Genomic DNA, 15,920 nt, shown 5'->3' on the forward strand with positions numbered 1-15,920 from the left:
AAAATAAGATTAGAGATTTCTCTCATTGCATAACAACCAGTGGAAAGCAAAACAAAGTTAAAATTTATACAGACAACTGCCTCTTTCATTTTAGCAAACCCACTCCAACCTAGCGACTAATAAAAATCTGAATATTCATAAGATCAGGTTATGCATTTCAATGGGATTATCTACATGCTTAAGTGTTTTGTTGGCTAGACATGGGCTTATTAGCATTCTTAATTTTAAATACGTGCATAAGAAAATCAGAACCTTAACTATGTGGATGTAAATATGTCACATAAGACTAAGGCTGTGTCCAGACTCCATGCCTCCGTCGACGGAGGCATGTAGATTAGCCAGATCGGAAGAGGGAAATGAAGCCGCGATTAAAATAATCGCGGCTTCATTTAAATTTAAATGGCTGCCCCGATCTGCCGATCAGCTGTTTGTCGGCAGATCGGGAGAGTCTGGACGCGATGCCCCGACAAAGAAGCCTTTCTTCATCGACACAGGTAAGCCTCGTGAAAAGTCAGTAGTCATTTTGTGCTGGTGTCACCTTTGGGATAATGCTACATGTTATGGCACTGTGAATATCAGAAAAGAGACCCCACCCTCCCCAAAGGAAATAAAACATTGGAGGACTGTTATACCATAACATCTTTCCACACTTTAGAGTAATGTTTGCTCTCTTACACATAGCTAATAATTTCTTCAAATACAGCATTGGATCAACTGTGTTCATAGAGACTAAAGACATTAGGTCTTACCAATGGAATTGAATCCATTATGAACAGTCCAACAGATTTCAATAAGGCCTAGAGCTGCAAACACTTTAGATCCATGAGCAACTCTATGCACATGAGTAATTACTTTGAACATATATGTGTGTTTGAGAGATCAGGGCTTACATTTGACATTCAGACTTATAAGGAAATAACATTTGAAATTGATTTTAAAAAAATCTTCTGAAAATACTGGGAATTAATATTTAAGAATACCCATTACAGAAGACGAATCCTCTGGGGCTCAAAATGAGGCCATGACACTATTTGTTATGTGCTCAGAAAGATCCTGCATTATAGAAGGGAAGCTTTGTGCTCTTACTAACTTAGTTTAACTATGTGGCAGTGGGCGTTCACATGCAGTAAGGCCCTACTCTGTTGGGAAAGTGTTACATAACTGAAAAGAGGAATCGCTATTCTGCAACAAGTGTGGTTTCCTCTGTGATGTGCAATGGCAAACATTGCATGGGTAAGTTTCTTACTGAGTTTATAAAAACCTTGCTGGCTCTTTGGTCTTGTATGATAATACTGGTCTTTTAGGTAGGCCTCTTTAGGCATATTTGTGTATGCAAAACACCCACTATTACTTGGAACTATTAAGCCAGTCACTAAAATAGCAGAAGTTTCTGGATTTGTGTGGGGAACATTCCATATCCAGGCCCTTATTTTCTTAGTACAAAAATACAGCAACACAGGTAAAAACTTGCTTCAAAGATTAATACCAGTAATCTCTCACCTTGCCTTGCCTGCTGATCATTTAAATATTTGACAAATACATGAAGTAAAGAAGCAGTACACGGATTTCTAAAATTATGTTCCCCAGGTCATAAAGTATCCCAAAGAGTAAAGGCTGTGCTTTTCTCTTAACTCCCTTAACGCCCACCAAAGTCAATGATGAGTTGTAATCGCTCAGTACATCTCAGCATCATACTTGCCAAAGATAAGCATTACTGTAATGATTAGGGTTGCCAGGTGTCCAGTTTTGAACCGGACAGTCTGGTATTTGAACTTTCTGTCTGGGAAACAAATTGAGAAAATACTGGACATATAAATGTCCGGTATTTTCTAATTAAGTAAGTTTTATTATTATCATGAGCAGGGCTCGACAATCTATGTAATCTACTCGCCATGGGAAAAGCCGGGTTCGGGCCATCTGCGCATGCGCAGAACGTCGGACAGCGCGGCTGGCAAGTGGGGCTCGTATCAGTACGTACTTGTGTAGTGCCCGGCTGGTAGACCAGCCAGGCACTATGCAACTATGCAGTAGAGAGGAAGAGGGTGGGAGTGGGCGTGGGGCCAGGGCAGGATGGAATCCCAGGGGCTGGACTTGCCCGTGCGCCCCGCTGGGACTGTGCACAGGAGGGGCAGCACCCCAGGAGGCAGCTCCACTCCTCGCTGGCTGGTTCCCCCCTGACCAGCCACGCTCTCCCTGACCCCCTTCCCGGCCAGTCCTGCTTCCCACCAGCCGGTTCCCCTTCCCCCCCCGATCTCCCCCGGCCAGCCCTGCTCCCCCCAAGCCCCTTCTGGCCAGCCCTGCTTCCTGCCAGCCCATCCTCCCCCCCCCCGATCTCCCCTGGTCAGCCCCGTTCCCCCCAATCCCCTCCCAGCCAGCCCTGCTCCGCTCCCGGCCAGTCCCCCACCCTCCACTTCTGAGATCATGTGTGTCCTGTATTTTTTTGAAACCCATCTGCTAACCCTAGTAATGATCTGTGTTGACTTTGCACCAGCTAGTTCAAAGTCATTAAACCATTGTCACAAGATCTTGCCCATGTTGAGTCATGTGGGGCTTTTACTGTAATCTGACCTATGAAAGTGAAACATCAGGGTTTGGGTTAGATTTCTTTTGGCAGTTGTCCAGCTGTCGAGCTTACTGTTCCATGCCCTTGTGGTCTAGAAGAGTGAATGCAGGCCAAAGATGGCTCCTCAGCCTCATGCCATAGAACTGAGAAGTACTGCAGGATGGGAAGTGGGGAACGCACCGGATTCCAGGCTGTCCAGCAACACCTATCCAAACAGCTGGCTTGCATGGGGTTCCATGTCTTTCTTTTCCTCCTAAAGCAAAGCCACTTCTGTGCCTTCTGTGGTGATTATGACTCAGAAAGTTGTACCTATTTTTGTCTTACATGTCTTCAGTCAATGAGAACCATACACACCAGTTAAAAATAGGCGGGCAGCTGCTCAGTGCAGCCTTACTAAATGCATGGCCAGATGTGCACAGAAAGCGGGAATATTACATAAGAGGGAAGGGAAGTTGAGTTTAGTCCCTACAGTCAGATTATGCTGCTGACAGTATAAAGAAACCTTAATATTAGTGGGACAATGTTCCTGTTAATTAAAGAGTTTATCTTGTTAACATACTATTACTGTAGTTGGTTTGATTCTCTGTAATTTTTTGCAAAGCATTTTCAAGTAAATTGTTGAGCACTGGTAGAACATATACAAGCGATGCCTTTAGAGTTTGAAGCCCTTTTCTATAGTCTCCAAACAAGGACAGCACAGGTTTGATTTTAACTGCAGGTCACAAAAACATCCCCTATTTCTATTAACATTGTTATGGATACTGAAAGAAATACTGGAGCTCTCAGCTATTCTACACCATAAGGATGAGACCTTGAACCGCTGCTGCAGGGCTACTCAAATTTGGAACCCCTCGGGGCCACAATGATATGGCACATGCTGAGGGCCACAACTTAAGTGTAATTGCATATATGTGCAAATATATATGTTCAATAGCTTATTTCACACTGACAGGCATGAATACAAGGATTAAGGCAGGACTATACAACACACAGGCCCCATTTAAGTCAGTTCTGCTGATATTAATAAAATGCAATATTTACCCGATTTCCACCCATATGACAGCACTTTTAATGAGCAATGACAGTCCTGGAATTTAACTACTAAAACCCATATCAACAGAAGACCATTATATTGACTCGCTGTTGTGGAGCGTGTTCCCAATGGAGGCCATGTTCAAAGGATCCCACCCACGAGCCATGTGTTGAGCCTGGTGTAAACCAAAACTGCACTACAGGCCGCAAACAAATGGGCCGTGGGCCGCATGTTGAGTAGCCCTGCACTACTGAGTATTACTATTACTATATTAAAGTGCTACATTGTCCTGCATTTTGCTTCAACTACCCCAGACTAACACGGCTACATTTCTATCACTATTACTATAACAGGCTTTCTTTAATAGGGTCCAGTAAAAACATCAACTTGGATAAGGGTAAGACCCTCTCAGTTGCTGAACACCAAGGCATTCAGCAGTTGATAGGTGCAGAATGAAGTGAGGGTGTGACAAGTCTTTCCCCCCCTCCCTTCTTTATGGAATTGGTTTATGAATATAAATACACATAACTCAAAGATGTTTTGGACAAAATTCTTCATGTAACCTATCAGTCTTAGAGTTACAATCTGCTGGATCTGTATATCTTATTTGTATCATTCCTGCATGTAACATTAGAAATATGAAGCATTAGATTGTTTATGGTTTTAAATGTGCAAATGAGAGCCATCAGTGGTGCACCAGAAGCCTTAACAACTGGGTGATCAACTTAATGACTTGAGAACAGTCTTCTTTGTCCTTTAAGTCTACTCTAAGCAGTGGTTGGTCCTAGGAAAAGGTGACCATACCACTTAGTATTGGGATACCAGTTTATTTTCCCTGGAAAGAGGGATAGAGAACAAAAGATTTCCACTCAGTGGAAGTCTATTAAAACAATGTGAAGCTATCAATCCCTTTGTCTTTGGCCGGTGTGACACAACCAAAGGAAGGGCTGAGGACCCAAGTCAGAGAAAAGAACATCTTTGACTGGGAAGCATGCCTAAAACAAGAGCCGGTATTAGGGTAAGTTAGTAATAAGCTTTAGTGTACTAAAACCAGCTCTGTGCGTCTTTTTATTTTAATTCTGTACTTACTTTTATCTGTCTGTTTTCACTTGCAACCACTTGAATCCTAGCGTTTGTTCTTAATAAAATCACTTTTGTTTACTTTCAAGTCAGTGTAAATAATTGTTACCTGGGGGTAACAATCAGTGCGCATGTTCTCTCTTTCATTGATAAAGTTGCAAACATCCTTATGAGCTTTCTTTGGGTAAAACTTTTACTCAGCAAAAGATGGATTTATTTTGGGTTTGATCCTTTTTAAAGATTGGTTTCCTGATGCTGTGTCCTAGAACTGCATTCTCCTAGAGTTGAAGGCCGTGTCTACATTGGCACCCCTTTCCGGAAAAGGGATGCTAATGAGACCAGTCGGAATTGCAAATGCCGCGGGGGATTTAAATATCCCCTGCGTCATTTGCATTTACATGGCTGCCGCTTTTTTCCGGCTCGGGGTTTTTGCCGGAGAAAAGCTCCAGTCTAGTAGGAATAAGGGATCCTCTGGAAAAGGGCTTATTTTCCGGAGAATCGCGTCTAGACTGGCGCTTTTCTCCGGCAAAAACCCCGAGCTGGAAAAAAGCGGCAGCCATGTAAATGCAAATGCCGCGGGGGATATTTAAATCCCCTGCGGATTTGCAATTCCGAAGTGTCTCATTAGCATCCCTTTTCTGGAAAGGGATGCCAATGTAGACACAGCCGAAGTGTTTGCATTGTTCTTCAGTAGGGCAGCTACCCCAATTCTGTGCCTTGTCTGGGGGAGACCAGAGAATGTGTCCCAGCAAGAAAGAGTGTGTGTGGGGGGAAACTGGTTGTGGGGAATGCTAGGATTCAAGTGGTTGCAAGTGAAAACAGACAGATAAAAGTAAATACAGAATTAAAATAAAGAGAGCAAGAAGGTGAGTGTCAGTGGCATAATCAGCATGGCAAGGAACAGCCCCAATGGATCTTCTGTGACCACAGCCTGTCACAGTGGGAACATTGCATTACTATCCATTTAGCCCACACCAAATTTATGGTGCTTAACAGTATCCTGCAAAGCATTGCATGTGCTTATCTGCTGAAGGCCACTTACAACTTTTCTTGAAGAAGGGATGTTTTGTAACCCCGGAAGGATGCTGCAGAAGATTTTTTTGCCGTCAGCAATTTGCACGTGAAAGTTTCTTTTTTTTATCATGAAAATTTAAAAAACATTTAGGGCTAAATAATCGCTAGTAGGCACAGCCTGCAGTAAGTGGGTGTGCAGAGTCACACCACCATTGGTGGAACTTTGAGTGACAGTCTGCCTCAGACAGGCACAATGCTGCCCTGATTTCCCAAGGTCATAATTTGTGACACCCATTTAAAGGGTACAGGATATCCATGCTGCATGGCCTGTCTGCTTTGACATCCAGTTGGGGGGGGGGGGGGTGGAACCATGGCTTTGTCTATTCCCACCATTTCTGGTGAAAAACTTAAAAAACAACAAATGGTCTGGTCGCACTTTATAGACTAACAAAACATGTAGATGGTATCATGAGCTTTCGTGGGCACAGCCCACTTAGATACTTTTGTGAGGAGTACCTTGGGAGTGGCTAGGTGTAGAATCCCTTACATGGGGCAGGCCAGTGGAGAGAGAGTACCTTGCTTCTTCCCTGTCCCATAAGGCAGGATAACTAACTCTAACAGTACCTCAGCATTCCTCTGAGCTTGACTGATGAATGGAAGGAAAAGGATAGGTTTGTTTCTTCTGGCTGTGTTTCCAGGTTGCCAATTAAAGTATCCCATACATAAATCTTTATACTCAGACCATGATTGATAAATTGTCTTGTTTGCTGTCTGAGGCATCAAACCTTTAAAAGCAATTGAAGGAATCAAATAGTTATGTTGACTACAAGCCTCTCCCTCTTCACCCCGTTTGGTTAAGATTTGCTAATTCTTCTATGATTTTGGAAAGTGGGGATTAGCAAGTGTCTTGGGATGTTTTATTCTGAATTAAAGATGACAAAGATCTTATGCTACAGAAATAAAATACCACAACAGGGAACCTTACTATATCCGAAGGAAGCAGAAAAGATTGTGGGAGTCTTGAAAATAAATATAATGGCACCTTTTAAAAAACTAACAGATGAAAACAAAACTATTAAGTAAAAAATAATGAAAGGCAAGATTCTTAACATACTAAAACACTATGTAATTATTAATTGCCTTTCCTTTTGCTACTCTTCTCGTACACTTAGGCTGTGTCTAGACGGAAAAGGGATGCAAATTAGACACATTGCAATTGCAAATGAAGCGGGAAAGGCTTTATTTTCCGAAAGATCCGCGTCTAGACTGGCGCTTTTTTCCAGCAAAGCTCCGAGCTGGAAAAAAGCGGCAGCTATTTTTATGCATATGAAGCGGGGGGATTTAAATCACCGCTTCATTTGCAATTGCGATGTGTCTAATTTGCATCCCTTTTCCGTAAAAGGGATGCAGTCTAGACACAGCCTTAAAGTCTGATCCTGCTCCCATCGAAATCAAAGGCAAAACTCCATCTGACCTCAATAGTGTGAGATCACACACTTATTTTGTTTAAGCAAGATTTTTACATTTTCTTAAGAAGAAACTCTTCTTTCATTCTAACTAAACTATATTCTGACCTCCTGTCAGAGCTGCATATTTTAAAATTGTTTTTGAAGTGGTGTTGTAGTTGTGTTGGTTCCAAGATATTGGAGAGACAAGGTGGATGAAGTTATCTTTTGTTGGACCAACTTTATTTGGTGAGGGAGACAAGGTTACAAGCAACACAGAGACCTGAAGAAGAGATTTGTGTACCTCGAAAGCTTCTCTCTTTCAGTCTTCAGAAGTTCAGAAGTAAAAGATATGATCTCACCCACCTTATAACTCAGACTTAAAAATGTCCTTGCAGAACAACAAAAGTTGGAATTTACAAGCTCCGGGCAAAATGACATTTTTTTTCTCCAAACAGTGATATAATTGAAAACGACATTTAACAGCTCTGAGGAGCTGACGTTATTAAATAAGAAATGGGAAGCTGTGTTTCTGAAGTACTTAAATATAAGCTACTTGCATAAAATAAAGATGCAAGATGGGGGTGATGAATACCCTGTCTAATAACACATTTTGTACAATCAGAAGCCTCTGCAAACATGGCTGGAATTGAAGAAATAGGCAGTCACTTGATAACATTGCTACATGATTATGGCTGCAAGGTCTAACTGGTGTGAAGGAGCTCCAGGGGACTGCCTATCAGCTGAAAAGGCAGCAAGCAGGCATTGCACTGCGGGAATATAAACTAAAGCCAGAAAACATGCAGGGAACCCCATAGCACATTAATTTAGCTGCTGGAAGCCTTTTCCCTTCGGTGGTTGGTTAGTGAATGTGTTTGTCTCTCTACTGAGTCTGCACTAAAAATCCATTTGTGTAGGCTCCTAATTCATCTTATTTTTGCCTCTCCAGGTGGCCCATCACGTTTCCTTTAAAGCACTGTTCTGTATGTGGGTGTATATAAAGAGCTTTATGCATACAAATCACAAATACAGCCCACAGGAACTCCTCTTTTCAATACCTGTCTCTCTTATCAAAGAGAAATAGCTCAGCAGCAGGATCTGAAGAATCATATGCATTTAAAAATTCCAAAGAATAGACCCATTTAATCCTTTGATGAGCACTTTCACTATTTCAGAGCTGTCCTTGAAAGCAGAGCTAGAGGAGACTTTGAAAACATGAACCCTATTTTTGCTTATATTTCTGAGCCATGAACATAAAAGTATCAAGCATTCAAAGACTTGAGTGCTAGGGAGGGGTGCATTGTCAGAAGTTTGAAGGCTCTTAGTTTCAGGCAAATTATGACCATCACAGTAACCTGAGCTGAAATATACCAGAAAAACACCAGGGAAAATATAGCTCTTTATGAAGGTATCACTTGGAAAAACTGGATATTAACAAAGCTGAGGAATGAAGGAAGCAGACTAAACCACCTCATTTCTGTCCTGGATGTGCTTTATTCCTACTTATTTATTACAGTAGCACGGATAGAACCCATTAAAAATAAGTACTGGAACTGTATAAACAAACAGGTAGACAAGGTCTCTGCTTCAAAGAGCTTACAATCTAATTCAGTGCCTTTAGAACATTAAAAATGTGTAGCCACAGCAACAATCATCTGTACATTCCTTTTGCCAACATGAACAGTAAAGAGTTGTGTTTTAGAGACTCTCTCTTTTAGGTAAGGCTATACCTACACTATTGCACTGATGCAACTGTGCCACTTTAACACTTCTGGTGAAGATGATCTAAGCAGATGGGAGAGGGCTCTCCTGTCAGCTTAATAACTCCTTCCTCTGGGACAGGCGGTAACAGTGTTGGAAGTCATACAAAGTAATTTGTAGTATAGACATAGCCTAAGAAATGTCAACTTGGATTTGATAGCTTGAAAATGCTAATGTACAAAGCAGCTACTAATCTTCCTGTTGCAATGAACTGTCATTCCCATTCACTCCTCTCCGAACCTCTCTTTCCATGCAACCAAGATAAACTGCATGTTAAGTAGCAAGCATTATGATAAAACACTTTTTTGTTTCATGGGACTAAGCTATTATCAGTGTAAACTTGCTCCCGAAGATGCAACCTCTATTGGTACTCTGAGGATGTCACTAGGAATGACAGGAAGCTAACAGTAGTTAACTGAGACAAATCCCACAAACAGACATCTGCTAAATTATTCAAAATGTGGGGGCCAATGCAAGTAGACCCTGGTCAAACTGGGCTCTTAGTTACACCAGTGTAAATCCAGGGCAATTTCACTGAAGCAAAGGGTTACATTAGTGTAACAGAAATCAGAATCTGGTCCATAATCTCCAAACTCCAACAGAAAAGCAAACAAGCTGTTTGGCTTTTGGGTTTAGCATTCCTGTGTCCTTTTGAGGCCAGCAAGTTAAAAGTTTTCCTTGTTAAAAATGAAGTGTACTCCTCGAGGGTCAGCAGCTGAATTGCTGATACACTGCTTGTTAAGTGTTTCAGCCAGGGCTTCCGGTCCACAGAGGAAAACACCTACTCTGGAACTGTTAAGAAAGAACATCACATTGTGGTAAGTAATCAAGCAGGTAATCAATCCACAGCCACATGAGTTGTGTGGGTGAGCAAATGGATCATTTGATCTGCAGCTGACAACCATTAAAGGCACTAAAATAGAACCTTGTATTACAGAATCAGCTACATAACATTAATACATTTAACATCTCTTTAAATCTTCACAGTGCTCTGCAAGGAGGAACTAATCTACCCCCCTAAAAGCCATGGGGGAAAACAGGCAAGATTTATAACTGCTTTTAAAATAGATGATGGGCTAAATCAGGGGTGGGCAATAATTTTTGAGTGGGGGCCACTTCAAAAATGTTTGAAATAGTCATGGGCCACTCTGGAAGTGGCAGTGCCTTGGACGGAAGGGGTGGAGACTTTAAATAGCAGGAGTTGAAAGGGTTCATGCCTCCCCTGCAGCTCCCAGGTATCATGTTAGCGAGCTGCAAGCCCTTTCAATTCCTGCTATTTAAAGGGCTCGATACTCCCGGCCTCGCTGCTAGTGTGTTGCCTAGAGCCCTTTCAGCTGCTTCTATTTAAAGGGCTTGCACCTTCCCTGGGGCTGTTTCCTGCTAGCTATGGGAAGCTGCAAGCCCTTTAAATAGAAGCAGTCGAAAGGGCTTTCATGTCCCTGGCTCCCAGGCAACAGGCTAGTGTGGGGCCGGAGCTGTGAGCCCTTTCAATTGCTTCTATTTAAAAGGCTTGTGCCTGCCAGGTAGCTACCAGGTAACGAGGCGCGAGCCCTTTAAATAGAAATAGTTAAAAGGGCTCACAGCTCCAGCATCACTAACGCATTGCCTGGGAGCCAAAGACGCACAAGCCTTTTCAACTGCTTCTATTTAAAGAGCTCGCGCCTTCCCCGCGCCTGTCAGGCAATGTGTTGCCTAGCAGCTATGGGGAAGGCGCGAGGCCTTTAAATAGAAACAGTTACAAGAGCTCACAGCTCCGACACGTGGCCTGGGAGCCAGAGACACGGAAATCCTTTCAACTGCTGCTATTTAAAGGGCTCGCGCTTTCCCCACAGCTGCCAGGCAATGTGTTGTCTGACAGGTGTAGGGAAGGCACGAGCCCTTTATATAGAAGCAGTTGAAAGTGCTTATCTGGCTCTGGCTCCCAGGCAATGCGCTAGAGGACAGGGCCTGGAACAGCCGTGCAGGCTGGACCAAAGCCCTAGGTGGGTTGAATGTGGCTTGCTGAGTGGCTTTTGCCCACTCCTGGGCTAAATCCTGGTCCTGCCAAAATCAAAGGCAAAATTTCTATTGATTTCAATGGAGTGAAAATTTGACTCAGTGAAACTGAGACTGAGAGGGTAGGCCCAGATTCTCAAACGCTGCCTCTAATTTTGTTGCTTCAAATGTTAGGTGTTCAGATACAGCTCATCCATCTTAGGGCCTGTTTTTAGCAGTATTAATCATCTGTAGCTCTCACTGACATCAGCTGGAGTTCCAGGCATTTAGTACTTCTAAAGACCAAGACCACCTGGCATGTTGGTGAGGAGCTAGACTTTGGGAATTCCTGGCTCTGAAGTCCACATCCAGTCTGATGGATCACTTTGCTTCAAAATATTGCCAACAGAAGGAGTAAGGTAATTTTTTTTGATGACACAGACACTATAGATCTGAATCCTGGTTTACCTTGGGTGCTGACTTGCAATGGTTTTGAACTCATTGTCCCAGTTGGGTCTGCCATACAAGGTTTTCTGTTTCAGACCTGTAATCACATCTTTCTCTTCATCATGGTGCACTGTAAAATGAGTGGCCTATGGGAAAAGAAATAAAGACTTTAGGGAACCTTGTAAAGAGAACTTTAGAGATGGCTGCTTTAGTGCTAGTTTAAAATGTTCACCCCATTAAAATGCAGTGGAATTATATGCAAGCTAGAAGAGTTCCTTTGGGATGTGGAATTTATGTTTATCTCAGGAATTGGAAATACTGGATCTTAAAGCTAGTAAAAAACAACAAATAGTCTTGCAGCACTTTAGAGACTAACACAAAATGTAGAGGGCGCCATGAGCTTTCGTGGGCACAATACACTTCTTCAGATGAATGGAGTTTAAGGGGTCCAGTTTTCAAATAAATAGCACAGAGAGGGAATGGGGGGTGGGGAAGAGGAGGAAAAAGAAGAAAAAAAAAGGGGAAAGAAATTGTCAATTAAAGTTTCCATGCTAAACGAAGAGGGTAAGAGTACTTAGTACTCACTTTAAGTACCCTTTTTTTAATGACATTAGCAGGGCTCGACAAATAATACAATCTACTCGCCCATGGCGAGTAGATTGTAACCTGGAAGAGCCAGGTTCGGGCGATCTGCACATGCGCAGATCGCCGGACAGCGCGGCTGGCGAGCGGGGCTCGCTGCAGTTCGGCGAGCCCTGGACATTAGGATGTGGAATGTAGTGAGCAGGAATCAAACTTGTAAATGAAATGAAGTTCTGTAGCTTCCCTGTCAAGCTGTCTTGAAATTGGTTTGAAATAATACAGTGATTTTGAGATCCATTCATCTGAAGAAGTGGGTTGTGCCCACGAAAGCTCATGATGCCATCTACATTTTTGTTAGCCTCTAAGGTGCTGCAAGACTATTTGTTGTTTTTTAATTTTTCTAGTTACAGATTAACATGACTATCCCTCTGAATTGTAAAGCTAGTAATTAGCTTTCTGTTGTAATACATTGCCTGATTTAGGTTCTCTAATGCTACAGTAAGGACAAGATTCTCCCCACGGTTATAATGGTGTGGCTTTATTGAGGTTGCACTAGCATGTCTGAAGGGAGAATTTGTCCCTCTGAACTCTTATCTCTTCTCCCTAAGGTGACCAGACATCTTGTTTTAAAGGGATAGTCCCATATTAAGCCCTCCTGTACGTATCCTGACTTTTTCTTAAATATGGGCAAATTGTCCCATATTTTCTGCTTGTACCAGTTGGTTGGATCCCTGCTAACCAGCCACCTGCCCACCCTCAATGAGTGGGGTGGTCCAATAGCCAATGATGGGGGTAAGGTGTGTGTAATGGACGAGAGGAGTGCTTACCAGCACCCGGTGACTAGGGGTTAAACTCAGGTAGCTAGCAAAAGTGTTGGCCAGGGGGCTGGGAGGAACAGGGAGATAGAGGGATGAAATTTAACTGTATAATTATCTCTACCTGCTTTCTTTGTGTGGGAAAGAAAAACCTGGAGTTAAGACACACAGAATGGTTTAAACCCAGACAGGACTACAATGTCTCCAAGGAATTTGGGGCCTGGAAGTAGACTGAATAAAGAGAAGATTGGAAGTAAGTAAAGGGAAAAAGTGAACCTAGTCATGTTCAGGGTATTTTTTCTTTATTTTATAGTTTGGTTTGAACTGCTCTCTGTGAATCTATGCCTCCCCTCCCCATTTACCATATAGCATTGTGCCCAGAGACTTTTCTCTGTTTTAATTTATTTTCCTTAGTTGCTCTGTAACATCTAGCAACCAAGTATGCTTTATAAAGTTTATCTTTTGTTTTGTAATAAAAATCACTTTTTTAAGGTGATGGTTTGATTCTTGTGTCCTGGAAGATCTGTCTGTGTGTATCTGCATGCCTCTGCCTGAGAGATCAGCTACCAGGGATTGCAGCTTGTTTTTCTTTTTTCAAGCTCTTTTGGGGTAAAAGAGCTTGGGGTACAGCTGGAGTAGGTTCAAGTGTTCACCCCTGTTTTTTTAGGGATAAAGATCACTTAATGGTGGCAGTGATTCCCCAAAATCTATGTATTGTGATTCTGGGGAGAAGTCTTTTGTAACCAGTGTCTATGGAGGCAAAGTTTTCTTTTTTCTTTTTGAGCTTTGCAGGCCCCCATCTTCAGCACTCAAAGTGCCAGAGTAGGGAACAGCCCTGACAGTCTGAAAGACTGCTGTGGGAAAGGGAAGGCTGCAGTGCAAGGGACTAAGTTGCTCCCCGTGAGGGTCTGTCAGCACAGCCCCTGCTATGTGCCAACTCTGGAAGGGGTGCAGGGAGACAAGCGTTTTTCAGCGTATTCTGATCCCGAACCTGCAGGCTCCATAGCAGTCACCAGGGCAGTGGTATAGCATCCTTCTCCTGCTCCCCACTCCCTGTTCTGGGTCCTGCCTTCAGGGAGCACAGAGCTGCTCTGTACACTAGGCACTCTCCTCTGCTGAGCTACCTCTCTGGACAGGCTTTAGTGCCACTGAAGCCCCTGCAGTCCAGTCCCCTGGGCTTGTATGCATAATGTGTCCTGAGTGCTTAACCTTTTTCACCTGCACTGCAGTTAGGGGACAGGAGGTGGCTGGTTATGTTGGTGGCCAGTAGCAGCCTGGAGGTATTAGTTGCCTTTCAACACTGTGTGGGCAGCAAGAGATGAGAGCTGCTTCCATCTGGAGCGGGGGAGGGTATCAGCACATGGAAACTTCTCAGTTGGCCATAGGCTTGTGCAACTTGGTCTTTCTGATAAAACCCATCTAAAATTAAAATCTTGACAGGCACAAAGGGCTAGAAAAATGGTATAGCTCCTTTTTGAACGTCTGTGTCTTCACACAAACAAATCAAACAACCCCACACAATGTTAAAATAGTAAATAAACTCCATGAGCCTTAAGGGACTGACATATTCTCCAGAGTGATTTACCTGAGATTCATCCCAGCCTGTAAGGTAGATGTTGTAACTGAGAAAGTCTGCATTATCCCTCTCCTGCATTTGAATCTCCAGGGACTGCAAGAGGTCAGCAAACCATTCAAAGGCATGAGTGTCTCTGCAGAGCCAGTAAAAATAGATCTGAAAGAGACAGGATTAAACTCTTATGTTCTGTTTGCACTTATGCATTTCTACTATGGTTGCTGGTCAAAAGGGGGATTTGTAGAGATACAGTTTCCTGGTGCTTTAGAAATTCCCCTTGTTACCAGAGTTGATGGGAAGCTCAGCTAGCATAACAGTTTATAGGCTGGAAGGGCAGTGGGGCAGAGTTAATTATGTGAGAAGGAAAACTGTTTCCTCTTTTCCCTCCACACAATTCTATTCATTGGATCGTGCTGCCCCTCATCCGGGCTTCCTCAGAGTAACAATTTGTCAAGCCTTTAAAAAATGATGGGGTGGAGAACTCGCCTCCATCTCTGCAGCCAGTGAGAGCTCAGTAGGCAGCAGAACTTGTCCAGTTCCTCCAACTGAGGTGGGCAGAGATAATGTGACCTCAGGTGGACAGATGAATTGTGGGAACTTCCTGTGCCCCAACAGACAGGGTGATTTTGAAAGCGAAATCATGGCTGGTGGATCAGTGACTATTAGTTCCACTGGTCTAAAATCCCACCCCTGGGGGAAGATTGTAGCAGATGCCAAGGCTATGGCAACCTGAGACTGGCAACAGAGCAAAAGAGGTAGTGAAATGGCTTTACTGCTGCCCTCCTCAATCCAGTGGAAATCTATGTTCCATGTTGCTGTGCCAAGTCCAGGACCTTGTGGCTGTTGCTGCTGTCATCTTGTCCTTTTGCTGATGACACTTGTCTTGTTAAATCTTTGGACTCTTCTCCCAGCAGGCAGGCACATCTTTGGAGCAAGGCAGCCTGTTCATTAGGTGTGCTGTGCCTGTTTTGATGGGTTTCCTCCTGCCCCCGATCATTGGGAAGGTTTTTTACTCCCAGGGAAACATACCTTTTTGAGTTTTAGATTGGTCGCATCATTGCAGTATTTGTACCAGACAGACTTGAGTATCGAAGCAAATGGAGTGACCCCTATTCCAGCTCCAACCAGCATCACAGTTTCATAACTGAATACATCTTCACTAGCTGTGCCAAAGGGGCCATCCACAGCTATCCTAAAAGAAGGAGTACAATTAATAATATTAAAAATATCATCTACGTACCTATCACCATGCACAGCAAGTGTGGGTTCTAGTCTTCCCTATGTCTAAGTACCTGTCGGTAAAGGGTATGAATGAGGCACTGTAAAACTAGTTACAGCTCCCTGATTCTGTGACACCCAGTCCTAATATGACATAGAGCAATCTAGGGGCTGCTCTAATTTACACCACTGGCTGGTTGGTATAACAGAGTTCTCCCCAATCAACCCCTTTGCTGATGATAGGAAAGATCATTGGCACAGAAGCTGGTTCCACTAGTTTTATATCAGTGGTGAGTTCTCCTCCGCTAGTGGAATTCTCCACTGGTCACTTAGGCTATATCTACACAGCAGCATTATTTCAGAATATCTGAGGGGTATGTCTACACTACCCCCCTAGTTCGAACTAGGGGGGTAA

At 43.3% G+C, this 15,920-nt stretch overlaps 1 protein-coding gene across 1 annotated transcript in view; it reads right to left on the bottom strand.

Moving 5' to 3' along the window:
- Positions 1–7,351: 7,351 nt before the first annotated feature.
- The window catches only part of CYBB (cytochrome b-245 beta chain), a 35,967-nt gene continuing 27,398 nt past the window's right edge, over positions 7,352–15,920 (bottom strand). Inside the window, exons 10-13 of the mRNA XM_006133928.4 lie at positions 15,317–15,479; positions 14,300–14,446; positions 11,339–11,463; positions 7,352–9,688 (exon numbers count right to left, since the gene is read on the bottom strand). Coding sequence (XP_006133990.1) covers positions 9,562–9,688; positions 11,339–11,463; positions 14,300–14,446; positions 15,317–15,479 — 562 coding nt within the window. The 3' untranslated portion in view covers positions 7,352–9,561. The remainder of the gene's footprint in view (positions 9,689–11,338; positions 11,464–14,299; positions 14,447–15,316; positions 15,480–15,920) is intronic.

The sequence above is a fragment of the Pelodiscus sinensis genome, chromosome 1, assembly GCF_049634645.1.
Source record: "Pelodiscus sinensis isolate JC-2024 chromosome 1, ASM4963464v1, whole genome shotgun sequence".
NCBI classification, from domain to species: Eukaryota; Metazoa; Chordata; order Testudines; family Trionychidae; genus Pelodiscus; species Pelodiscus sinensis.